At 44.6% G+C, this 26866-nt stretch overlaps 1 protein-coding gene across 1 annotated transcript in view; it reads right to left on the bottom strand.

Moving 5' to 3' along the window:
• Positions 1-8152: 8152 nt before the first annotated feature.
• CALB2 (calbindin 2) overlaps positions 8153-26866 on the bottom strand; it is a 30033-nt gene continuing 11319 nt past the window's right edge. Inside the window, exons 2-11 of the mRNA XM_036751447.1 lie at positions 23847-23923; positions 21202-21291; positions 19560-19640; positions 15951-16007; positions 15064-15141; positions 14301-14356; positions 12779-12818; positions 12578-12631; positions 11876-11947; positions 8153-8836 (exon numbers count right to left, since the gene is read on the bottom strand). Coding sequence (XP_036607342.1) covers positions 8720-8836; positions 11876-11947; positions 12578-12631; positions 12779-12818; positions 14301-14356; positions 15064-15141; positions 15951-16007; positions 19560-19640; positions 21202-21291; positions 23847-23923 — 722 coding nt within the window. The 3' untranslated portion in view covers positions 8153-8719. The remainder of the gene's footprint in view (positions 8837-11875; positions 11948-12577; positions 12632-12778; positions 12819-14300; positions 14357-15063; positions 15142-15950; positions 16008-19559; positions 19641-21201; positions 21292-23846; positions 23924-26866) is intronic.

Genomic DNA, 26866 nt, shown 5'->3' with positions numbered 1-26866 from the left:
AGCCGGCCCCTCGTATTGATGTGATTTATGTGAATATTCTGTGCGACCCTCCATTTACCATGGGAGCGACCCTCGATTTTTGTTTTGCGTGTGGATGGTAGGAGATAGAAAGCCTATCGATTTTATCTTAAAAAGCTGTATTGATACCTTTGGTTTTTTACACATTCTTTTGAATGAACCATAGAAACTCGCTACTACAGAGGTTTTCTTAGCTGGCTGCTATTTTCATCATAAAGCCACTAGGAGAGGCCATTGCTACATGAGTTAAATCTTCATTCTTGGGTTCTTCTGGGCCAGTGGCTAGATTTTCATGTTACCCAAAGCGATGCAAAGAAGGAGGTGGCTCCCTGTTTCTGCTTTTTGTGCACAAATTGTAAATCCCTCTTTTGTGTTGCCCTCAGACTTGGAAAGCCCCTGGCAAGAGGCTCTAAGATTGTTCTCACCTATTTGGTGAAACAGCAAATATTCGAAGCAATATTACTTTTTCTACCCCAGTCTTAAGTATTGGTCAAATCACTCAACCTGATGAGGGTTTGGGGTGAGAGGTGCTGGACACCCCAAAGTACCGACACACCGGGTCCTGCCGAAAGAATTCGACTCAAGCTTTCTCAGCCAAGGGAAAGAATAAAGTTTATTAAGAGTTAGCCACATAGGCCTGCCCCCAAGACATCCCACCCCTTGCAACGCCTGTAAGGAAAGCAGGCCAGACCAATATGAGCTAGATTGGATCTGACCACCTTCATGGAGGCAAGATGGAGATTATATACACAAAGGTTGTGGGAGGGATTGAGGGGTGGTCTGGGGTGGCCAGAGGAGGGGTCTAGGGAAGGACTTAAGGAGGAGTCTAAGGAGGAGCCTGAAAGGACTGGGATGAAGTCAGACTCCCGGCTGGGGGAAATAGCTGAAGGCTATATGGAAATGACAACCCATAAAGGGCTGGGGTAGCGGAGCTAGGGTATAGATATTTTGATCAGGTTTAAGGATGGGAAACAGGATTAAGGGCAGGAGGTCGTTGGGAAGACAAGATTAAGGGTAGGAAACAGCTGGACAATAGAGGACTGGGCAAGGTAAGCATTTGGGCTTAATGGTTATAGCCTCAGGCCAAGGCCAGGTAGAGTGGGAAGATTCAAGGGTTCAAGGGGTTCCCAGAGACTGTGCCCCCATCAAACCCTTTTTTATTTTTGTTTTGTTCTGTAACTATTCTTTCTCTCTCTGTTCCCTTAGCCCCTTCCTCTTTCATCCCTTGGTTTCTCCTTTTCGTTCTCTTTTTAACTGATGTTTGTTGATGGTCTTTTTGACACTACTCCCTTTGAAACCACTCCCCCTCCTCATGAATAACAAATAATACTTATAGTCAAGCAAGAACAATTATCAGCCATGTCTGAAAATATGTGCCTCATTTCACACTTACTGTATTCTACCTCTTTACTAAAAGGTAAATGGTCTGCTTAATGGTCAGTCCTCTGAAATCACTGCATTGATCAGACTTCTGAGGTCTTGCTCTCTTGGTTCTGCTTACTTTGCTCTGTATCAGTTCATTCAAATCTTCCCAAGTTTCTCTGAATTCTTCCTGTCATTTCTTACATCACAGCAATATTCTGTTACATTCATATACCACAGTTTGTTCAGTCATTTCACAGTTAACCCTCCAGTTCTTTGTTAATACGAAAAGGGCTGATATAAACGTTTTTCCAAATACGGAACTTTCCTTTTTTGAATCCTTTGGGGGCAAAGAGTTTGTACAGTTTATTGGCTTTTTAAGAAAAATGTCAATTAGCTTTCCTAAATGGTTGATCCAATTCACGGGTTTACCCAAAGTATATTAGTATGCCTCTATTCCCATAGTCTCTCCAGCATTTTAACATTTTCATCTTTTGTCGTTTTTGCCAGTCTACTGAGAATGAGCGGCACACCCTCAGAATCGCCTTAAGTTGCATTTCTCTTTAATATTAGTTTTTGGAACATTCTTTCATTTGGTTTTTGATAGTTTACATCTCTTCTTTTGAAAATTGTCTGTTCCTGTTGTGGAAAATATTATACTATTTTATATCATTTTTGTAATTTCAATAAGACTCAGGGCCTGAACTACTTAACCAGAAGAAAAGCCTGATCCTAACGTCTCTTTGTTCTCTTGTATCAACAAATCCAGATGGAGCATTTCTTGCTCTGTCCATGGCCATTAAGGGTGAAAACTTTGAGCCCAGACACTATCTTGAATTATGTGACTTTTCCTTATCTTAATATTTTATGGGCATATACTATGTTGTGGAATGTTAATGGCCAATTAAACACAGAGATCCTGGAGCTACAAATCCAATTGACACTTTGACAACTATCTAATTTGTTGTATTTACAATCTATTCCATTAAGGAAAATCCTCTTCTTGTATCATGGTTAAACATACATGGGGGTCATAAAAATGAGGTCATACAGGCTTGCTAGCTCTGCTAAAATAACGTATATAAGTTTTCTCATTGCTTTGTTCAGGCAGCCAGAGTTTATACTCTGACTCCTTGTACGTACAAGTAAGCTAGCTCCGCTATGCTTTAAGGGAAAATAATAAACAACATGGATTTTTCTATCACCTAGCTCTGTTGTTTCCTTCAACCAGATTTACAGGTTTAACACTGTCGTTTGACTACTTCCTCTGTTGAAACATGGCCCTTGTTCTTATACATTTATATCCCTTCCTTATATCTTGGATGTCACACTTTTATCAAAGATATATGAGTTGAGAATATTTTTCTCATTTAAAGGTTTTCCTTCTTATTTTCCTCTCTCATTCTCTTCCTTTTCTTTCCCTGTTCCATTTTGTCCCAACCCTCTCTTCCATAGATCCCAGACTTAACTTGTCTCTTGACTGAATTTATGGTCTCCATTGTCATCTGCATATACCCCAGCAATACTTAGATGCTGTTCAGACAAGGGCAGACTCCTAGAGGAAATTAGAAATTCCTTGGGGGATTTGGAACTAGGGGATTTTTTTTTCTGGGGGTGGGGTGGGGGAGTGATGGAGAAGCACTAGTTTGAAGCTGTTAGGTACAGTTTGGTTCAGCAAAAATCCTTTAAGCATGTCCTATGTACAACCTACCCACAGGCTTGACTCTAGGAACATTGTATCACTTTGTAAACCCCTATCACACACGTATTTAAATGACAAGCTTCTTGGGTGTTTCCTCCTCTTGAAAGGAGATGGTAGATGCAGAAAATAATTGAGAAGCATGCCTCAAGGCATATTTACTTCCTTCACTTCATCTGAATTTGACAAATTTTTTTCAACAAATTACTGTGCTATGTGCCAGGAACTATACTGAAATCTTTTAATGACTGAACTTTCATCTCAGGGTGGAAAGAACACTGGCCTGAAAGAGAGGAGACTGGGTTCTAATCTTGACTAGGCTTTTGTCTTGCAAGGTGACCTTGGGAAAATCACTTTTTTTCCTTGGGACTCTCATTTTCCTCATCTATAAACTAAGTGAGGCACAGGTGGGAAACCTGCAGCCTTAAGGCCACATGTGGCCTTTTAAATCCTTTAGGATTTGTTCTGTAACATTTGAATTCAGTCAAAAGGATTTAGAAGGCCACATGTGGCCTTAAGGCCAAAGGTTTCCCACTCCTGAACTAAGGCAATTGGCCTAGATGATCTCTGGGCATTCTGTGGTAGTTTGACTCTGAAAATATGGCTGATGTTGGTTAATGTTAATATTAGTCCAATATTAATCAGTAATCTCTTGATTCTATAGCAGGCTCCAATCCCCTAACTTGAAAAGTTCAGAAAAAGTTCCCAGGTCAATGAAACTTGTGGTAGGATTTTCCTAAGCCTCTTATTTGGAATTGCAAAGAGTAAACCACCTGCTCACTCACTCTTAATGATTTGGTGAGTCCGAACATAGGCAGCTCTTAACTGGCATTTGGGGAGAGGAAGAAAAGGGCAAAACCCAAATTTGCCCCATGTTCCTTGTCAGCTTCGTCCTAAATAACTTTTCTCCAGCCTCCTTACATTTGAAAGAATCTTAAGAAACCACTCACAATGTTCCTGTCCATAGTCTGAAGGAATGTAGTCATCTTTCTCTTCAGTCAGATGAACAAAGATAGCTGTGCTCAGAAAGGGCTAAAAGGGATCATTAAAAGAAAAAAATCATGTTTTTGCTAGAGTCCAAGTTCCCCAGGCTCCTCTGATATGACAGGATGACAGCCGAGGGATCTCAACAAACCAGGTTCTGGGAAGCGCTAATGAGATGGAGCTGGGCCAAGCTGTGCCCCCACAGGAATCCAGAAACATGGCCACCTGCTCTCCCCAGCCCAGCCTGGCCAGCGGCTGGCACCAGCATGCTTTGGCATGAGACATGCAGTGGTAGACATTTCAGAAAGGGCAGTTGTGACAGAAAGGACTGAGGGGAGCCAAGGCTGACCTTCCTAACTGGAGACCAGAAGGGAAATCACCTCTCTTGGCCTCCACGTTTGCCAGGCAGCCAGTGACAGGGAATCAATCACTCAGAGGACTTTGGCCAGATTTCCCCGAGGGGTTCTTTAGTACTGCCAATCACGTAATTTTCAGTGGACTTGTGACATTTCTCGAATTGTTTGATTCTGAAGTTATTGAACTTTTTATAGGCTTTTATCTTATTCCTTATCTCTTCAAGATTGTAAACTCCTTGAAGGCAAGAGTCCTATGGTAAACATTGATGGAGCCAGTTTAGTGCCTAGGAGAGTGCTTTGCCTGGAGGAAGCCCTCACTACTGGTTCAGTGAATTTCATCTCATGGCAATATTAATAATCCCAATGCTTCTCCTTTGTAAAGTACTTTCACACATTATCTCATTGGAGCGTCACAAGATGAAAGACCAGCAGGGCTTGGATCAATAAGGTCCAGAACTTTGGAGAGCTGAGACAGTCTGACAGCAATGGTAAAGGTCAGAGCTTTTTGGAAAAAAAAAAATGCATTTGTTTCCTGTCGTGGTGAAGGATTCTCTTTACTGGGTCTAGGGCTCACAAAGACATTTTAGCCCTTCTCGGGGTCCAGGAATGTAAATTGATCACTGACCCCTTTCCAGTGAGAGTATGCTAATTATTCTCCCTTCTTTTTGGAGGCAAGCACTTCCAAGGTTGGCTAGTCTGGGAAAGATCCTAACTAAAATATATTTGTGTGTAGCCATTTGTGATTACAAGGCACTTTCATACGCTTTTTTCATTTAATCCTCACAACAGTCCTGTGAGGGATATCATACAAATATTTTCATTCCCACTTTACAGATGAGGAAACAGGCCCAAGGAAGTTAAGTGACTTGCCGGAGACTATAGAGCTTGTGAGTAGCAGAACCAGGAATCAAATCCCATTCTGCTGATTTCAGGCTTTGTTTTCAGGACGATGCACACTCTCCTGAAGGCCTCCAATGGAAGCTTTTGACATGGGGCGCTGTATCTTGACCCCAACATAGCGATGTTTTTTCAGTCCTCTTTGAGCATGAAGGGCAACAACCACCCAATATATTAAGCACCCCCAATGTGCCAAACCTGGAAATATAAGAACAAAAATGAAATAGCCCCTGCCCTCAAGTAGCTTATATTCTTTTTGGGAAGACGGTATGTATTGGGTAAATTCTAAGGAGCAGAAAAGGCTTAATTCGTATAGAAGGTAAGCCGTGAATGGCATTTTTAAGGAAATAAGGGATTCTGAGGGGCAAAAAGAAGGAGAGAAAACATTTCAAGTATGCAGCACAGTCCAAGCAAAGACCTGGAGATGGGAGGTGGAGTTCCACAGCAAGAAGGCCAGTGTTGCTGGACCACAAAGTTTACAGGGAGGGGAGTGATGTAGCACATCATAAAGTACAGGGAGGAAAGTTGGATCGGAGCCAAGTTGTCAAAGCCTTTAAGAGCTGAACAGAGGAGTTTATATGTGATCTCAAAGGAAATCATTGGAGATCAGTTGATAAGCTCATGATCAGAACTATAGGACAATCATTTTAGTAGCTGTGTGGAGGATGGATTGGAAGAGGGCCAGATTTAAGGCAGGGAGACCTGTTAGGAGGCTGCTGCCTTGTAATTGTCCAGGAGAGAGGCAACAAAGATCTGGACTAGGCTAGTGGCCGTGGAGGTAGAGAGAAAGGGAGTGATGTTGTGGAGATAAAAACACCAAGACTTGGTAGGTGGTTGAGTATGTGTGGTTGGGGAGGATGAGGAAGGGATGATAGATAATGCATTTTTTAACTGCTTCCTATATGCCAGACATTGTGCCAAGCACCATGGATACAAGACTACCACCATCACAACAAAACCAAGGTGATTCCCACCTTAAGGATCTTGCATGCTAATAGAAGAATTTTCTTTTTAACTTATGTTCCTCGATGGTCTTTTTTGACACTGGTCACTTTGAGCCCCTCCTGCCTCTCCCTTAATAACAGATAATGAGTATAGTGAAGCCCCTACCTTCCAGGGTTGTTGTGAGGATCAGATGAGATAATTATCAAATGCTTGGCCCAGTGTCTGGCACATAGGAAGTACTTGATAAATTCTTATTCCTTGCCTGCCATCCTCAAGTTTTAAGGTCTATATGGTCAATAGAGATTTTGAGACCAGAACTTCTTTATCCCACGGTGGCTGATGTTAGTTTCAAACATAGGACTCATCCCGAGCTGAGTGCTTTAGAGCAAGCAATGTTGGAATTAGACAAGGACAAAGGTCCGACTGCCCCACGCTCCTCACTGGAATGGGGCAAAGTCACCCTTGTCTGAGCTCCTCAAAGGCCCCATTCCACCACATCTTCTCTTCCTCCTGTATCCCCGCATAGTGTGTAGCACAGATGCATAGGAGGTACCCCATCAATGCTATTGGTTGGCAAGAGGTTTCATTTTTGCAATCCTGCCTTTGGTGGATGAGGGGAGGGTGGTGGAGTGGTAAGGAAGGAGGTTATTTTTCTTAGAGTTGATGCTGGTTAATCTGAGAAGGAAGAGTGAGGTAAGAGGGGAAGGAGGTGGTGCAGAATTCTTGGATGGTTCTCTTATCAGGCAGGGGCAGTGTCAGTACCCACTTTGCTTTCTGTGTTTGGAGGAGTAACTAGAGCAGGGTTTCCAAAGTAGGGGCCCATTCCCTTCCCTTTAGTAGCCAAATTTGGACATTTCCAATATAACTCCATCAGCCCCTTCAATGCCCCCCTGCTCTGTTTCACCTATTGTTGGTCTCCCTTGGTTGCACAAGACAAAGGTCCCTCAGGACAATTAAAGCCTAATGACCCAGGCCCCCATCTTGCTGTGCAGGCAAAATTCCCCCCTCTCCCATCCAGGAAGCCTTTGCCCTGTTCTCTCTTTCACTTTGTGGCTGATGTAGGTGACCTTCAACAGAATGCTCTTTGCTCTAGGGCAGTGCCCAGTGACTAATTCTCCCCTCCCTCTTCCCTTTCCCTTTCCCCTCCCCTCCCCTCTCCTTTCCTCTCTACCTTATTTACTTTTCACTTTTAGTTGTTTGGTGGGAGTGAGCAGCACAGCTTGTACAGACAGGGTGGGTTGGGATTGCGTTATCTGTCTTTCCAAACTATTCTTTCCCCAAACATTCCTATTTCCATTAAGTGAATCACCATGACTGGTCTCTCAGGTTGTTAACCTCTTCCTTACCCTTGACTCCTTACTCAACTGAAACTGCCCTCTCCAAATCACCAGTGGTCTCTGAATTGCTAGGTCTGATGGCATTTTCTCAGTCTTTATCCTTGATAACCTCTGTAGTCTTGGATACTGTCAACCACTCTGGGATGTCACAACCCTTTCTCTTCTCTGGGATGTTATGACCCTGTTTTCTCTTCGTTGTCTTCTTGTCTGTCTCCTTTGCTGCTCCCCTAACTGTGGGTATATCCCAGAGCTCTGTCCTGTGCCCTCTTTCTTCTCCACCCTCTCTCTCTCAGTAGTTTCCTTATTCTGTCTATGCAGATGGCTCCTGAGTGGATATATCTAGCCCCAGCCTCTCTCCTGAGCTCCCAGGATGCAGGACTTTATCTTCATGAATGAGTCACTCTTCCTAGGTAGGCAATGTGCCTCTGACGAGGCATTCCCATGCTTATTTCCCACTTTCTTTGTGCCAAAGGAGGCAGAAGCCACCCCCTTAACCCCATCCAGGGTCAGGGCTGCTCATGAGAAAGAACAAGTACAGGTTGTGAGCCAGTGGGTGAGCTTGAGTAGCAGAACTTTTCCATTTTATTGTTTGTAAACTCTTCTTTGGTGAATAATAAGACAAGAAACGGAAACCGAAGAAAGGGAAAAACCAAGATGGAAAAGGCAAGGCAGGTCACGTTCTCGCCACAGTCAGAAACTGGAAGAAGGAACGAACTACACACCACCAGCTAGAGGGGTCAGGTGAGACTTGGGGAACCAGGGCAGAGGAGGGACACTGGGGAGCAAGATAAGACTGTCACCCTATTGGACGCAGTAGCCTAAATCATACAACGATGAGCTCATGCATCACAGCAAAGAGAACGAGGGCCCCTCTCCCCTAATCTGAGTCACAAGCAGAGCAGCAAGGCTAGCCTGGGGTGGGGCGGAGGTGATGTGGGACAGAAAGCTCAGTGGACATCCATCAGCAGCTGCCATTCCCTTCCTCTCCTGCTTTCTGGGTGGGCTGTGCTGGGTAGCAGGGGATGTTCGGGCCTCATAATCTCTAGGTCTTGGTGGAAGCAGCAGGGCAGAAGAAGGGAGAGGAGAAGTGGGAGGGGGGGGGAACAGGCGCCCATCCCCTTTTACATGGGGGGCTCGCTACAGAGCACAATCTCCAGGTCCTTGCGGTAGAGCTTCCCGGCTTCAGCCAAAGACATCACGCTCTTTCTGTAACTTGTGAGGTTCTGGATGTTCATCTCCTGGAAGACCACATGAGAGGGAGAGAAGGGGAGAAGGGTCAGTACAGGTGATCACTTAGAAATGCAAGACTAGGACCTCATTCCCTATCATTCCCACAATTGAACCCTGTCTGTAGTTGGAACCACTCCAGAGGAATACAAAAGGCTTATCTGAACACCACATGAATACAACATGGAACTCAGCAATCTGAATCCCTGCTTGGACTCTGATCCTCATTCTAATCCTAGCCCTAAATCTTGATCTTGCAAATAAACTCCCCACACCCAGCCTCCTCCCCCAGGCAAACAATCCATGTCCTTGAAGGTGACCGCAAGGTCTTTGAAGTTTGTTACAGTTTTATCTAGTGCTCATCTAAATACCTGACTGTGTCTTCATGTGACACGGGAGCCAGCTTTATGTGTGCCCTCTGGCACAATTCATACCCTATAACATTGAATTAGGGCACGAATCCAAAGTTCAGAACTCGGGGACAGTAACGCATCAGCAGCATTTGAATACTGCTCATTTTACTTTCCAAAAGTATTTCAGACATGACCAAGTCTGTGTGTGAGTCACGCACCGTGGTAACTAGTTAGGGGATGGCCTTTGGAAGTTGGGAGTTTTAGGAGCTTCCCTACATGTCTAGTATGTTCGTGTCATTACGCCCTTTTTACTGACCCATAGAGGTGACTGACTGAAGGACCAGCCCAGTTCACAGCTGTTCATTTCCCTAGCTCCCTGAGCTTGTTGAGCTGTGTCTGACTCTCCATGACCCCATTGGGGTTTTCTTGGCTAAGACACTGGAGAGGTTTGCTATTTCCTTCTCCAGCTCATTTTACAGATGAGGAAACTGAGGCAAACAGGGCTAAGTGACTTGCCCAGGGTCACACAGCTGGGAAGTGTCTGAGGCTGGAGTTGAACTCAGGTTTTCCTGACTCTAGGGCCGGTGTCTGTGCGCTGTGGCGCCACCTAGCTGCCCTCCCTGATCTCTTCTGCCTGCACCATTGTTTTGTTCCTGGCAGGGAGCTCTGGTGTTCCCTTTTCTGTGGCAGACCACTTGGTTCATTTGAGACTTGGCTTCTTCATCCTGCTGCTTCCCTGCATTTCTCTGGCTCTAAGGCAAAAGGTGTTTTGCAAACATCCGAATGCTTCTATAGCCATCTTTGTGAAAAACCAAGAGCTGGGAAGTCAAAGCTGGCATCTTCCAGTGCAAGGCAATGCTTTGAGCCTGGGAGAGTCACCACTTAATTCGTATATTTTTCTTTTCAGTTTGTCCTGTGTCAATTAAAAGGCAAGAAAAGTAGGGGGAAAACAGGTGCCCCATGCTTTCAGGCCCTGAGCTTGACAAGGTCCCACCACAGTGCAGTGAAGGAGTGTGAGGACCTGGCATTGTGGTGAATCTGGAAGCTGAGAGTTGCTTCTCTGTGTGTTTCACTTAGAGCTGAGAGAAAATCCATTCAGATTCTCTCTTCTTGGACTCCTTGGAAAAGCTGATGGATGGCTAGATAAAGAGGTCTCTAGGGGTTTCAAACCTGGTATAAGCATTTAACAATCTCTACCTCTTGGCTTCCCTGGCTTCAAGTCCCAGCTAAAAATTCTACCTTCTACAGGAAAACTTTTCCCAATCCCTCTTAATTCTAGTGCCTTTGGCTGTTCATAGAGACTGTCTTACCTCCCTTTGTATTGCCAGCTTTTAGCATAGCGCCTGGCACACAGCAAGCATTTAATAAATGTTTATTGACTAACAAAATCCTAAGAGTTCCCATGAAAATGACCCATGTCTTTGAAGAACCAGGTTCCACCACAGTCATTTCTCTTCTTCCCAAACCAGATTCCAGCTATAGAAAGCTCTTAGTTTGCATCATTTGCTCCCTTTAAGTGACCAAACACCAAACTTGCAGAGTGGCTAAGGTGGAAGGTTCCCCAGGTGAGCTGATGGCATTCACATCCTGTGCTCCCTAACTCTGGACCAAAAACCAAATGTTCCTTGGGGAAGTGGTTCTGGATGGAGGCACCCACTTGAAACAGACCATGAACTCTGGGATGTGTGTCTTTCTTAATCTCCACTAAAGCTCAGAACCGAAGCCTACATTAAGTTTCACACACCTGAGTCTAAACCCTCCAGCTATTTTTCATACATACAGCTACAAGCTACAATAGGATCTGTACTTTGTGGGTATTTTGGGCATAGCTGTGCCCACTCCCATGAGCACTTTCTTCATTCTCACCCCACTTCAAAATCTTGCCATCACCCTTGGATTTTTATTCTCCTTTTCAAGAAAAAAGAATTTGTTGACATTTCAACCTGAATCAAACCTATGGCTTTCCTCATCCTTTTCAAAGATCTTCTTTATTCACCCCGAGAGGTAGCCCTCTAGTTCACACCAAGGTTGGCTCATACCTAGGCTTTGTGAATCTCTGCCATCTGACTGTATTCCCTGCTCTTGTCACCTCACAGGGTCCAAAGTGCTGCCGTAGATTTGGGTTTCTCTGGCAGTGGCTTTGGCTCCTTTACTTCCTTGCTTAATGATTTTTTTCTGGCTCCTCTTATGCAGAGTTACCAGCTGATTGGCCAGGCCATTCTTACATTTATCATCTTCAGAATCTCCCCCTCTCCTCTCCTCCCTAGGCTACCTAAAAGCATAACACACTACCATGATGAACGGTTACCTAGAGAAGCATCTTGGTAGTTTCAGTTCTCTCTAGGCTTTTTTCACACCGTGAATCTGTTCAAAGCTACGAAGGGAGTTAGAAAGGTAACATAATTGTGGGAGGGCACGCTTGACTTCAGGGGCTTCTCATCTGTTCCAGGAAAACAAACTTGCTTGTGACCCCCTTTTCTTACTCACTGCCTTTCTTCTTTGGGCCTGTTCTGTTGTCTCATAGCTTCCCACCTCACATCTGCTGCTTCCTTCCCACATCTTCCTTCACATAGGAAGCTTGCTTAGATTAGGCAGTTGGGCTGGTGTGAATCTTCAGATTTCCATGGGATGGGCTGAGGCAGAACTGTGGTTCCCAGGCAGAGCCACCTCAGAAGGCTCCCCCAAAGACCTCCTCACCTTCTTGTTTTTCTCATACAGGTCCTTCAGAAGGGCGTCCAGTTCATTCTCATCAATGTAGCCACTTCCATCCTGTGAATTGAGTGCAGACACTCATCCGGGGATCTCTAGTAATTCCCTTCCCTCTCTCCAGCAACCCCATCTCCCCATCACTCAGCACAAACCGAGGAACATAAAGGCTCAGTAGACACAATCTTAAACCAACTGGCCCAGGGAGTCAATTCAGTCAAATAACCATTTTAATGGAGAAAGAAATCAGCCATTCAGGTATTTAAATCAGCCAGCTAGTTCCCTCAAAACAGTGGTTCTAACTGCTGCTGCATGGGTTACTTTATTCTTTTGTTATTATTCACTAGGGCTGAACATATCTCCATAGAGTGAAAAAGGGTTTGACAACTTCCTGGATGCCATTCCCCAGATGAAGTTTTAAGTGAAAGCTAAAGATGCCAGGGGCACATATTCACTTTCATGAGACCAGTCGTCCCATGAAGGATGTCTTTGTCTAAAGGAAAAAGATAAATGGAGTCGATGAGCCGGGACGGGGGGGGGGGGGGGGGCTACAAGGGACCAAGACAGCCTAACCCCATCTGGGTATTTCTAATCATTTTTCTTCTGCTGTGAGGCTTCAGATTCCCTATCTCTGGCCTTTTCCTCTAGAAATACAGCCTTGCTTTCTTTTATGCATGCTGGCCTTCTTTTTACCTTGTCATAAAATGTGAAGATAGCATTGAACTCTTCTGAAGTCAGCTTCATACCCTGTAAGGATCGAGTATGAATGGATGAATAACTGAAAATGAATTTAAAAGGTGTGTGTGTGTGGGGAGGGAAAGGCTCGTGGAAGCAGCATTCAGTAAGAAGAGTAAAGAAGGCACAGAAAAGGGAAAGAAAAAAGAAGTGTTTTACCTGAAATTTAAGGAGAAAATTTTCCTGTACAGGCAACAGTCTGGAAGGAAAATGTTAGAGTGTGGATTAGACAATAGACAAGAGAAACTGAGGCAGAGCAAAGGATTCTGGGAGAGGGTTAGTATCTACAGAGAAGACTGAAAAGTTCAAATAGAGGAGAAGACAAGTGAAATGAGTTGGTGGGGGTCATGTGGTACTAGTTAGTTTTCTCGTTTTTGGGAGATCGCATCCATTCTTATGGCTTTCTTTATCATTTTGGATTAAAGCCAAATTTATGTCCCAAGCAAAATTCTTTTCCTAAGTTTCATGTCTGCATTTTTAGATCCATTCTCTTTGGAAACATTTCAAACTGACTACATCCAAAGTAGAACTCATCAACTTTCTTATTAAACTTGTTCTTCCTCTTATTTTCCCCCTTTCTAGTGATGCTACTGCTACCCTCCCTCATAGGCACATAGGCTGAAAACGTTAGAGTCATCCTTAATTCTTCCCTCTCCCTTACCCCAGACCTTTAATCAGTTGTCAAGCGCTATTGATTCTACCTCTGAAATGTCTCTATTACAGGTATCCTTCATTCATTCATACTCATCACTCTTATTTCAAGCCTACCTCAGCTCTCTCCCGAATCATTAATACAGTCTCCTCACTAAACTCCTTGCCTCCATTCTTTCCCTCTCCTTCCTTCATCCTGCTGCTAGTCATCTTTCCAGTGCCCAGGCCTAATCACAACACTCTTCAAATAAGAAACCTTCAGTGGTTTCTCATGGCCAGTGGGATAAAATAGAAATTCCTCAGCTGTATTTGAGTCCCCCTGGCTTTAATTGAGCCTTCCAGCCTTATTTCATGGCATTCCCATTCATGTTCTTTGTGTTCCAGTAGAATAGGAACACACACGGTCTCATCAGCCACAGTTGGACACACTGCACCTTGACCCCAACATAATGATGCCATTCTGGTCTTCTTCGGGAACAAAGATCAACAACCCCAGTTGTTCCCTAATCTCATCCAGTTCTCTCTCATCTCTGTGTCTTTGAGCACAATATCTCCCATGCCATGGTCTCCCCTCCCCTCCCTCCTTTGTTCCTCTTCGCATTCTTCCCCTGGCCACAGTCTACCTACTTCAGGAGTCACCTTATTCATGCTTATTCTAGCTGATCCTCCCAGCTAGAAAATACCCTTCCCTCCATGAACCTCTGTGGCCATTCCTGACTTTTCTTGTGTGCATTATAATTTTCTAATTTGTCTTAACAGTAATTTGTATACCTGCCTCTTCCCTCCCCCTGTTCCTCAGGGCTGAAAGCTGCTGAGGGTAGAGACTATGTTATTTTTCATTTTTCTGTTATTAGCATCTAGCACACTTCCTTGAACAGAGTAGGTCGTTATGAATGTTTGTTGAATTCAGCTGGCAGATGCCTTTCTTTTTGGTTGGCCGGAGGTGATGGGATCACAGCCACAAGCAGCAGAGCTGAAGACCAGTAGGTTACTTGTAAGGATGACATTGGGTGTGTGAGGTGGCTCTTACCGGGACATCTCCGAGAGGCCCAATTTACCATCTCCATTCAAATCAAACATCCGCAGCTGTCGGGATACAGAAAGATGTTTGGGTTATTGGCCTAAAAGCCAACTCTCCTCCTTCATGTATAAGGCTGAGTCTGGCAAAGACTGATTTGATACTGAGTTTTCAGAACCTTGGCCATTTCCCAGCTACCTCCTATTTACCACCTATTCTCCAGGCTTTGTTGGAAAGGAAGAAGGAAGGAGATAATGCGAAGGGACACCCTGAGATTGCTTATTTCCCTCTGAGGCTATGTGGAGGTCAGGAATCAACATCACTTAGAAATGGCACCCAAAGTGCCAGGAAGGCTACAGAAACTCCATCTTCTTTCTTCTTCTGATAGGAGAGAAGCTAGAAAACCTGTTTCCCATTTCTCACTGAGCTCTAATTGGCTTATTTTCAGAGTCTTGCCTAGCTCTCTCTCCCCTCATCTCTCCCTTGCTGGAGCAGCAGAGGTTGCCATGGAAATGGTCAGTCCGCAAGTCTCCTGCTGGCTTAGGGGTTAGAATTTCAGCTAGTTCTTGAAAGGATGGAGCATGGAGGGTGGGGAGCAGGAATTGGAGGAAGGACCTGAGTATGACACAGGCATGCTGAAATAAGGGTTCTGGACCAGCTGGCCTGAGTCCGTCTTGGGTCCAAAGATCATCCAGGGATCAGAGCCCCATCAGCTTGGGACAAAGGCTGGGTTCCAGTTCAGTACTTCTATCCCAGGAGGAAGCTTTCTACTTACTATGGTCTGTGTGTACTCTTGAAGCTTGGGCTCATCATAGGGCCGGTTTGCTTTCTTCAGTAGGTCTGACAGAAATCCCTGAAAACACAAAAGGAATCAGTGACCCAGTAAGCCTACAGTGACATTGGTGGGATTTAGTAATACTCTTGAATACAATTGGCTGGTCTAGGGCATAGGTACATGATGAGGAAGAAGGAAGAAAAAGGGTCAGAGAGCATAGAGACAGATGGAGGAGGTAGCGGAAGCCTGCCAAGGTTTTCCTCAGGTTGTCTGTCCCTGGGATGGGAGGCATGGTATGTCTTAGTCCTTGAGCCAATCAGCAATAACTGAGAATCTGCTCTGGTCCGAGAGGTGCCTGGTCTGAAGGGAAGGACATGTCCAGTTGGGCTGAATTCACACTGTTTTACTTCCCCCAGTTTCTGAGTGGCCCAGGGGGTCACTCCCCTTCTTGTTACCTCAAACTTGGTTCCTAATCACTACACCTGGAAACTGGGAACCACAACTCAGAAAAACTCCCATCCCAGAAGAACACCACTCCTCCAACACGCACACCAAGGGTGTGACACACTGCTCCTTCACCCAGTCACTGGGAAGATGCGTCATCTCACACCTAGCTCTGCGGCTGGCCCAGAGCTGAGAAAACCAAGAGGTGTCTTGGCTTTCCAGGTGGAAATCTTCTAATTATCCTTTTCACAAGATGTGCAGTGGAGGGATCAAACCTGTTTATATTCTTTTCTGGTCTTGTCCCTCCCTCTGCCTGCCTTCTCCCCCGGGTGCCTGTTTCTTGACTTTTACACCTTAGGAATTTGATGAGATGAACAAGAATACATGACCCAGGAACACCCAGGCTTGTAGTGGCCACCCTTCCATTTTCCCTGGGAGCCTACCTTGAGCTCATTGGCTTCAATGTACCCACTCCTGTCCGTGTCATATTTCCGCCAAGCCTGCAAGGGAATTGTTGGATAGTTGGCAACAGCCCCTGTGGCCAACAGTACACCAGTCTCTGCAGTGTTTGGGAAGGGCATCTTATCAAAGAAAATCAGTCTTGGAAGAGAGAGACCTTGGAGATCCTAATCAGTACTCGGGACTTAGCTATCTCCCTCCCAACCCCCTTTGGGCCTTAAGCCTCCCAAGCCAGTGTCCCAACTCCAGTTCTGTTGAATTTAGTAAACATTTCTAGATGCCCCAACCCAATTCTGGGGATTAAGATGTAGGATAGATTGGCACAGGATATGAAGACAGAATGAGACACTCCTTGCCTTCAAGGAGGGAGAAAGCAAGGGTTTTTTTTTAAGGGCTGGAGAGACCTGAGCATGCTTGGAGGCCACAGAAAAGCATCATGACCCTAGGGAGAGTCCGAAGACAAGTGGGAGGGTAAGGTCAACGATTGGAGGTCTCAGAGGAGATAAGCAAGTAGGATCAAACACCTGAGGAAAGGGTCTTAGCCTTGACAAGAAAAAGGCCTATTTCCTCCTCAGACCCCTTATTTTCCCCATATCGTTAAGGTAGCCAAGCACTTTCTTTATAACAACTCTGTAAATTAAAAAAATCTTGTCTTTTTTGTTAACATGGCTAATATGGACATATTTTGTATGATTTCATATGTGTACATATTGCTTGACTTCTCAATGAGTGGGGAGGGAGGGAGAGAATTTGGAACTCAAAATTTAAAAATGAATGTTAAAAAATAAAAATGACAATTGTGTAAAGTAGGTGTTGCCCCAATTTTAAAGATGAGGACTTGTCTCTAGTCACATATCTAGCAAGGGTTGAGACCTGGGATTCAAGCCCACCTCTCTCCCCCTCTTCAGGTTATTGCTTCTTCTACTAATTACAAAAGTTGTTGTTTGAGACTCCATTTGGGGTTTTCTTGGCAAAGATCCTGGAGTGGTTTGCCACTTTCTTCTCTAGCTCATTTTAAAGATGAGAAAACTGAGGCAAACAGGCTGAAGTGACTTGCCCAGGGTCACACAGCTTGTAAGTGTCTGAGGCCAGATTTGAACTTTTTTGGATTTTGAAGATGAGCCTTCCTGACTCTAGCCCAGCTATCCATACCACCACCTAGCTAGCAAATGGTTTCAGTCCTGTGTTACAGACCAACTGTTTGAGGAATATCTAATTATGAGAGCTCCTCCTTTTCTTCAAGAAAACCCTCACACCCAACTCCATCGACTTGACCTCCAATTGGGCTGTTTTTTTTCCTGTGAGACAAGACAGTGACATAAAGAGACAGAAAGAAGAGGGGTGGGGGGGCTACAGGACAGAGTACAACTCAGACCCCAGGCCATTCAGAGAGTGAAACGTCTGAACCAGATTTCAAAATGAGATCATTCCAAGGCCAAACTTTTCCTTATCTCCCTTCCTCCCAGGTCCTTGCTTTTTACCTGGCTTGCTCTCATCTTTTATCATTCTGCCTTCTGCAGTTGGATCATTATTCTTTTCTCATTCAAGACAGAGAGTTAAAGAGACTTGGGTTTTTTTGAAATTCCAAAGGAGTCCTGAGGCTTGGCTAAAATTAGAGACTCGGTGCAGGTGGGATTCATGTTCTCTGAGAGCACAAACCTTTTTGTGCCACTGAGCAGCCCATTTCATGTTTTTGGCTGATAGAAACTGCAAAGGGGAAAGACTCAGGAGGGGCGGGGATCTTAGGAGGTTATTATCCTGGGACATCTGCTTTTCAGCTATTGTGGAGCTCAGGAGGGCTGGAGCCAGAGATGGATTCCAACTCATTTCAGCATCGGAGAGAGGGGCGGTGATCACAGAGACTTGGCCTCTTTTCAGTTGCCTTTTAATCCATCTCCGTGGCTCTGCTCTAATTAATCTCACTCTGGTTTTACATAGGAGGGGAAACTGAGGTGCCCTTCCTCTCAGGTTGCCTTTCATTTGTTGTTGAGCAGTTTTGGTTGTGTCTGACTCTTTGTGACCCCATTGGGGGTTTTCTTTCCTACTCTAGCTCTAAGCTGAGGTGAGCAGGGTTAAGTGACTTGCCCAGGGTCACAGAGCTAGTCGGCTGGATTTGAACTGAGAAAGAGAGTCTGCCTGACTCCACTTTGCCACCTACCTGCATTTCATTTCACTCAGCCTTTTGTTTACTCTCTATATATCTTATCTCTCCCGTTAGAATGCATCAGTCATTCTTGAAGGCAGGGACCATTTTAGTCTTTCTTTGTACCCTAGAGCTTAGCACAGTGCCTGGCCCCTAGTTAGCCTTTAATAAAAGCTTGTTGACCGACTAACATGCTCATCAGGATGGAAGGGTCTCGGTATGAAAAAAATAAGTGATGTTAGATCAGTTCAGGAGGTAATTAGTGTATTTGGATGAAGGCCACCCTAAAATGTTCCAGTTTGTTAGTCAGGTGAATAACCAAGCATAGAACCCTAATCTGTGTGCCAACCATTGGGTTTCCTTGAAGGAAAAGCTAGTTAAAAATGTTTTTAGTGGCATATTAGACAAAGGAGACTACTGATGTGTTGGATTCACTCCGAGCTGGCTTTGCTACTTGATAATGCTCCTATTTGAATATGAATGCCAACATATGGTGCCAAGGAATGTTGGGATTTTAAAAACGTGTCCCCCACCCTGAGAAACTGTTAGTTCCCAGCCAATGTGCATTGCACACAGAGGTTTCATTGAAAGGTTTTTGTTTCTTGGGTTCAATTTCTAGGCATTTTTGGCAATGCGTTTGGGTGGTAGGACTATTAAATGGATATTGATTTAAAACGGTAACATGAATGCCATTTTAGAAAATCTCATTTTAAAAACCCTGTCTGTTTGCCAGTGTAGAGAGAGCGTATATGGTGGGTATGGTTTGAATTTGGCTTTGAGACTGATCAAGTGAAGGACAGTGTTACAGCAAGAAGATTATTAGCAAATCATTATTGGTCTGTTTGAGTCGTGGCTGGTTCTGTAATCTTTCTTTATAGGAATACAAAGGACATTGTATGATCCTTAAATTCTGAGGTCTTTTTTTAAATAGAGAATGGAAAACTTTTTGTACTCAATATCTAACAATCTCCATTTTTAAGAAGGAAAGTTGAGGTGGCGAAGGAGGAAATGATTTCTATAGTCACACAATGAATCTGTAAGACTAGAATCCAGGATACTTACTTTGCCTGGGCCTCAGTTTTTCTATCTTTAGTAAAAAAAAATGCATTGGCTCCTTTCTCTTCCTTTCCTCAGGGGTCATAATGAAGGGAAACAAGATGCCTGCAAAGTATTTTGAGCTCCTTTAATAAAACTGTTGAATCAGCCCAACAAGTCAGTAGTATGTTGAACTGTGGGCCAACCTTGAGGCCTCCCCAGTCCTAGAGTAAATCCAAGAGCTCAGTTTCCTGGCTTGCCCTGTTCTACTTGGAACATGACTCTGGGCTGTTTCTCCAAATGAATGGCAACCTCAGGAAGGGTCTTGCCTGGCCTTGGATTCTGGGAGGGACAGTTCTGTCTTACTGGAGGAAGAAGAGCGGGCACCGGTTACACAGGACATTCCACAGCTCACCTCCATGAACTCGGCGCTGGAGCCCACATGTTGCCTGAAGCACAGCAGAAAGTTTTCCTCTGTAGGCAGGATCTGGGCCAACTGAAGGGAACAGAGAAGAAGCTGGTGAGGATCCTGACCTCAGTCCTGACCTACCTGACTGCTCTGAGGTCAGTCGGCAGCCTTGCCAAGGGGGCACCTCCTTTTGCTTATTCCCTTCAAAGCTGGAGGGGAGATGGGAGTAGATGTGTCTCACCCCCACTCCCAACCCCCTACAAGTCCTGCATGTGAAGCATTTACTGCTAGAGATACTAATACAATTAGCCCTTCTAGAGAAGGGCTGTAATTCAATTAGATAGTAAGTGATAATAGCTTATGAATGAATGGCCTCTCAGGTCTTAGAGCTGGAAAGGACTTCAGAGGCCTTATGGATGGTAAAACTTAGATCAGAAATGTTCAGTTCTTGACCCAAGGTTACATAGTGGTACACAGCAGAACCAAGAAGGAGGCCCAGGTTCTCTGATACCAAACCCATGTCATTAGCAAGACAGAGGTCCTAGATGGGCATCTGGGGCACGGGGCAGGAGGTGGGAGAAGCCCACCTGGAGAGGCAAAGTAAGAGAAAACAACATTATAATAGCCAGCATTTATGCAGCTCTTTAAAGTCTCCAGTACATGTTATCTCATCTGATCTTAACTTTGGCCCAGTTTCTCGACTTTGATATCTTATCTAGGGGTGGCTCTGTCCCTTACCATTCAAAAATCAATCCATATGTGCAACCTTTGGCACACACAGTGCTGCCAATCTTGTGCCCTAATGCACCCTGTGACATCATTATGACTGGGCCCCCTTCTGTGCTGTATATGGGAAAAAAGAGAGAGCAAATTCTCCTAATCGAGTGTGCCTGTACTGGGCAGGATCTGCCTGAGTGGGGTAGCCTCCCCCAAAGAAGGTGGAGTAAATCTCCACGATGTTGGGCTAAGGATGCATCAAAAGGCTTAGTCCATTGCTGTTTTCTGTCTTCCCAGGAGGGTAAAAGACTGGATGGACAATAATAGCTTATATTTTCCAAGTAGTTTACCCATTTTATCTCACTTAATCTTTATAACTACCCTATACTGTTCCTATTTTATAGATGAAATAACCTGCCCAGGGTCTTGCAGCTAACAAATGACAGAGCTGGGATTGGGACCCTAGGTTCAGTCCTTCCTGTTGTGTCTGACTCTTCATGAACCCATTTGGGATTTTCTTAGTAGAGGTAGTGGTGGTTTGCCATTTCCTTCTCTAGCTCATTTTACCGATGAGGAAACTGAGGCCAACAGGGTGAAGTGACTTACCCAGGGTCACACAGCTAGGAAGTATCTGAGGCCAGATTTGAACTCAGGCCTTCCTGACTCCAGTCTAGGCACTCTATCGACTATGCCACCAGTGATTTTCTTATTTCCTCTCTATGATGACATTTCTCAAGAAGCAATTTGAATTCCCCAGTGCCCTTTAGGTTCATCCCATCTTGTGCTCTATCTGAACTTAAAACCCCAGTCTTCCAAGGCAGTCCCAAACTGTAAACTCATGAGGAAGAATGGGAGAATGGGGAAGGGGGTATAGGTGGCTGCTGCCACACCCTTCCACACCCTAGTGCTTTATCAGGACTGCAGAACTCACCTCTGCCATCTCAATTTTCCCATCTGCATTCTTGTCATACTTCTGCATGAACTCCTTCATCTTCTCCGCAAAGCTGCCACTCTTTGTTTCCTTCAGAAAGACAAGGAAGGGGAATCCTAGTGGATCTTTTCCTTTGAACCCCTAGGCTGCCCCCATAGAACTTCCCTCTGACGTGGCAGTGTGCCAGAAGAGTTTCCACCTAGTTGTTCATTATGGATGGTGGCCAACATTCCTCAAATTGGGCTAATCCCAAACTGGCTAATCTAGTTTGGGTTCCATTCATTTTTTTCTTAATTGTGATTTTATCAGTGAGGGCCCTCCTGAAACTCCCTCACCAAAGCAGCCTTTAGACAATTGTCTGGAGCACTTGGCCGAGGTCACCTAGCCTGTATCTGTCAGAGGCCAAGCTTCAACGCGGGTCTCCCTTATTTCAAGACCAGCTCTTTGTTCATGATGGCAGGCTGTCCTTCTTTAGCTTTCCAAGATCTGCCCCTGTCCTTTTTACACAAATTCTAAAGGAAGGTACAATGCCTCAGCATGCCCTGTTGAATGGGAGTAACTGTACTCCACCCTAAACCTTCATAACCATTGTAAAATGAGTGTTCTTGGCATTCTCCAGTTCCCACAGACATGCTAACATTGAGTTCTGTATCACATAGTGGTCATTCTGGCTAGGGGTCATCCAATCCACTTCGGGTAAGGCTGCAGTTCAAGTTTCTAAGGCAGCCAGATTGGCTGTTTTGGGTTTTCTGATCTTCATATCACAGAAGAAGAAACTGAGGCAGAGAGAGACGGTGTTAGGTATCATGTTATTTGGTGTAACTAGCGATAGTCATTTCTATTGCTTAGAAAAGTCATCTTACTTGATCCTAATCCCCATATTAATGTGGCTTTTGAACTATTAGGACTTGGTTATATAGTAGACTTGGAAACATGCTGTTATATATTTAAAAATTAAATCTATCCACATTTGAATCACTAAGGAGCGGTCTAAACCAGCTTTTTAATACTATAAATCACATTTTTCGGAAAGGCTTGAGAGAATTCATGGAACATTAAAGTTGGAAGGAACCTCATAGATCCCATTTGTACCTGGAGTTGCACTTGGGGAAAACACGAGTCTTTCTAAGAGCAGCAGGCTCTCACTCGTGGCGTGCTTTTTCTCCAGGAAAAGTCTTACCCCAGGTCCTAGTGACCACCTTTAGTGGATGAGCATTGGTGGGCCCCCTGCCCCCCAACTACCAGTCTGAATGTGATAGAAATAAATCTCATTGTTATTCTAAATGATTTGGAAGTGACTGAATTCATTTTAGGCAGTCAGATGAGCCGCAGGCTGGGCTACATAATGAGAGTCTGCCCTCTGGTGTCTGCATGGTATATAGCTCTTGATGCCCAGGTAAGAGATACCAGGTTCTATGAGTGGGGTGTCATGTGGGACTGGCCAATGAGTCTAGTCTGGATGAGCATATGCAGAGGGCTTTTGACGCCTTCCCCATGTAGAACAGGTTGGGTAGCTTGCTTCCAGGAGAGTTCATTGGCTGATAGGCCAGTCCCAGCCAGTGGTATTGGTTCAAAGACATTTTCTTCTTTCTCTCTGACTCATTCTGTAGGCTTCCAAATACTAGTAATTGTGGATATAGAGTAACCCAGAACTAGCTCTTTAGCTGTACAACTGAGAGATAAGCTGCTCAGTATTATTTAGGCATTTTTTTTCCCTTGGAAAATAAAAATTCAGCCATGCATGGAGGTTTACAAAAGGAATTCCTGGTCCTAGGGAGGCCAAAGCTGGTGGCTTATTGAGCTCTGGAGTTCTGAGTTGTAGTAGTGGCCACCCCTAAGTCCAACACCAACATGGTGAGCCCCCAGGAACAGGAAGCCTACAGGCTGCCTGAGGAGGCATGAATGAGCCGGGATAGGAAATTGTGTGGATCAGCAGTAGGTCAGCTCTGTGCTTTCAGCCTGAGTGACAGGGAGGCCAGAAATAAAGGGAATGAAAGAAAGGAAGAAAGGAAAGAGGGAGGAGGGAAGATATAAAGAAGAAAGAGAAGGAAGGAAGAAAAAGGAAGATGGGAAAGAGGGAAGATACAAAGGAAGAAAGAGAAGGAAGGAGGAAAGGAAGAAAAAGGAAGATAAAGAAAGGAAGATGGGAAAGAGGGAAGATACAAGGGAAGAAAGAGAAGGAAGGAGGAAAGGAAGAAAAAGGAAGATAAAGAAAGGAAGATGGGAAAGAGGAAAGATACAAAGGAAGAAAGAGAAGCAAGGAAGAAAGGAAGAAAAAGGAAGATAAAGGAAGATGGGAAAGAGGGAAGATACAAAGGAAGAGAAGCAAGGAAGAAAAAGGAAGATATAGAAAGGAAGATAGGAAAGAGGGAAGATATAAAGGAAGAAAGAGAAACAAGGAAGGAAAGATAGGAAGAAACTAGAGAAATAAGGAAAGAAAAAAAGAAAGAGAAGGAAGGAAAGAAAGAAGGTGAGAAAGAAAGGAAGGAAATAAAAAGAAGGAAAGAGCAGACAGAAAGAGAAACAAAGAAGGAAAGAAGAAGGAAAGAAAGAAAGAGCAGGAGCTCCTGCTCTGGCTTCTGCCCAGAAAAGGCTCAACCCAGCAAGAGGAACAAAAGGAAAACTTGAACACCAACACTCCTTACCATGCCAGCTCCTTTTCTTGCACTTTCCAATTCTTGGAAGAAATTTTCTAGTTCTTTTCCTTCAATGTATCCGTTTCCTGCAGGATGAGAGAAGCAGCAACATACCAGCCATCAACCCTGGGGTAAAGGACTGGAGAGCCAAACTGATGGAAGGCTGGAAGGGGTCCAACGAAGCCTGGGCCACGAGAGGTCTGGGATTCTCATTTTGCCAGTCACCAAGTCAGCCAAACCTGGATTTGCTGTATGTTTACTGTGTGACTGCCACCCTAGTGGGAACCTTTGGGAGAATATGGCCCCTACCCTCAGAGGGCATACAATGGAGTCTGGGGGACAGATTCACACGTACACACTCACACACAAACACACAGAAAATAATACAATATAATACATGCTGAAGGGTTCTTCTGCACAGGTCAGACTTCACACAAGGTGGAACAAGAAAGAAGGCTCCATGGAAGAGGTGAGACTTTTGAGTGATAAGATAGAATTCCTGCAAGGAACCCAGGGTAGTCATCCTGGCCAACTTCCTTGTTTTAGTTCATTTTTAAAACTTGGTTTTTATTTTTTATTTCCTATGGACACATTTGGTTTGGACACAACACGTAACAGACTGGCCCCAAGCAGCATCCCCTCTCTAAGTCTGTCCCCTGGAAAGAGTCAAGCCCATGGCACCCAGTGTTGACTGTTGCCTTGGGTGCTGTCTTCATATGGCTGTAGTCATGACTACTGCTCTTAAGACTCTTACCTTTTTTATTCTGTTTTCCTTCACTCACACCTTCCCAGGTTTCTGAATTCTTCCCAATCTTTGTTCCGGAGGGTACACGAATATATTCATCTCCCACAATCTGTTCAGCCATCTCCCATTGCTGGGCCCATATTTCATTTCTAGCTGTTTTGCTGCTCTGAATACTTTTCTACCTAGGGAGCTTTTCTTGTCATTAACCTCCTTAGGGCACCCAACCAATAGTGTCTTTGCTGAGTCAGAGCATAAGTGAGGAGCTTTTCTTGGACAATTCCATTTTTTTAAGCCCATCAGGGCTCTTATTTTACATTTTAAAACATTTTTATATTTTTTCCTTTATTTTTCTTATTTTACATATGGGGAAACTGAGTCCCAAAGAAGTTGAGGGGTTTGCCTAAGAGAATGCAGTGATGTGATCTGAAACCATAGTATCCTAATCAGAATGGGCCTCCTCAGAGGCAGCTAGGTGGTGCAGGGGTCAGAGTGCTGGGCCTGGAGTCAGGAAAACTTGAGTTCAAATGTAGCTTATTACACTTCCTAATTCTGGGGCCCTGGGCAAATGACTCAACCTCTGTCTGCCTCAGTTTCCTCAGTTGTGAAATGGGGAGGATAATAATAGCACCTACCTCCTAAAGTGGTTGTGAGGATTAAATGAGGAAGTATATATAAAGTGCTTAATACAGTATCTGGCACATAGTAGGTGCTTAATAAATGCTTGTTTCTTTCCTTTCTTCCTCTCTAGGACTTCTCCCCTTGGCCTCTTGAGAATATTATTTCTCAGTTTCTCTTCTGCATATCAATCAGGGGACCTTAGACTCAGACAGAACCCCTGAGACAGACCTACATGTGTCAAGCAGATTATTAATCAAACACTAAATATTGAACGTGTATAGAAATAAGTAACATAAATTATGGATGCTGTCTGCAAGTCAGGGATAAAAATGTGAGTAGGAAAGTAAGAGAGGGGTAGGTTTTCTTGCATGTTTGATGGGGGTAGAAGGGAATGGTGGGGTGGGATGTGTCACATCTCTTCTGATTAGTCCCAGGAGGCTTCAGGAGGAGGTGAAATTTCAGGACCTTCTTAAATGCCAGAGCAAATTAGTTGGTTGGGCAGGGTTGGTTGGGAGGGGAAGGTGGCATTTCAGGGAACAGTGCAGTTCCCTTTTTAATGGTTTGATGGTTCCCTTTGAAGTTCCATTTAAAGGAAAATGCACTGGAAATATTGGTAGGTGAATTAGAAGTCAGAACACCTAAGTAAGAATTGCAGTTCCGTTATGTATTACAAGGCCTGTGTGACTTTGGGCAAATAGCTTAAGTTTTCTGAGCCTCAGTTTCTTTGTCTGTAAAACTGTGGGCTTAAACCATCTGATCTCTTCTAGTGCTAATCCTATGAACTGGGTATTTCCTTTCCTGTCTCTCTTTGTTGTGATGATGACCTCTGACTTCTAGACAGAGTTTTCCTTTAACCAAGAGGACATCATCGCTTAGGGTCACATCCATCTGCCATTCCCAGCTGAGGAAACTGAAGCCCAGAAAGGCTGAATAATTTGCCTAAGGTCACACAGCTGGTTGGTGACAGTGGAAACTAGAAACCTGGTCTACTGACTTTTTAAGTCCAGTACTCTGTTAGACCACCTCCAGACCAAGTTGTTTGGGAGCCCAGGTGGAGGGTGGTGGGGAAAGTAAGGAGGCATAGGAGGAGAGACAGCTGCCTGAGTTTTAGCCCAAGGGGAGGGTAGTCAGCAGGGGTAGGTCCAGGGTTACTGGCTGCCCATCCACCTTTCTGAAAGCATCTACAGACAAAACTTCATGACACAGGCCCTGCTCATCTGATGCCAGTCTTGCCCACATCAGGTACACGGAAAGCACTTGGCACACCATTGTTGGTCCCTACTAGGATGCTGTTAACCACTTAGAGGTTCCCTCATGGTAGCACCAACCTATCACCCAAGGGCTCTGCTGACATGGGGCTGAAACAGCTTGGCACCATGTTCATGACCCTTCAGGATAAAACAAAACAAAACAGACTCTAGGTTTCACTCCCAAGCAGCATTTGCAGGGCTCCTGCCCACTAGGTAAGCCCTACACCAGTGGGCATGGATAAGGATGTGGTTACCATAGTTACCAGTTTTTCCTAACCTTTTAGCAAATCTGCCTCCCTTGAACAGCAGCAAAGAAAGGGAACTAGTCTGGGAACCTGAGGAAACTGGGTCCTCTTTCTGACTTTAGGTATGCTACAGTGAGTTGAAACTGAGTCAATTAATTTATGCCCTCCATA

This window comes from Trichosurus vulpecula, chromosome 3 (assembly GCF_011100635.1).
Source record: "Trichosurus vulpecula isolate mTriVul1 chromosome 3, mTriVul1.pri, whole genome shotgun sequence".
Classification (NCBI taxonomy): domain Eukaryota; kingdom Metazoa; phylum Chordata; class Mammalia; order Diprotodontia; family Phalangeridae; genus Trichosurus; species Trichosurus vulpecula.
This window is presented reverse-complemented; position numbering and strand designations above follow the sequence as displayed.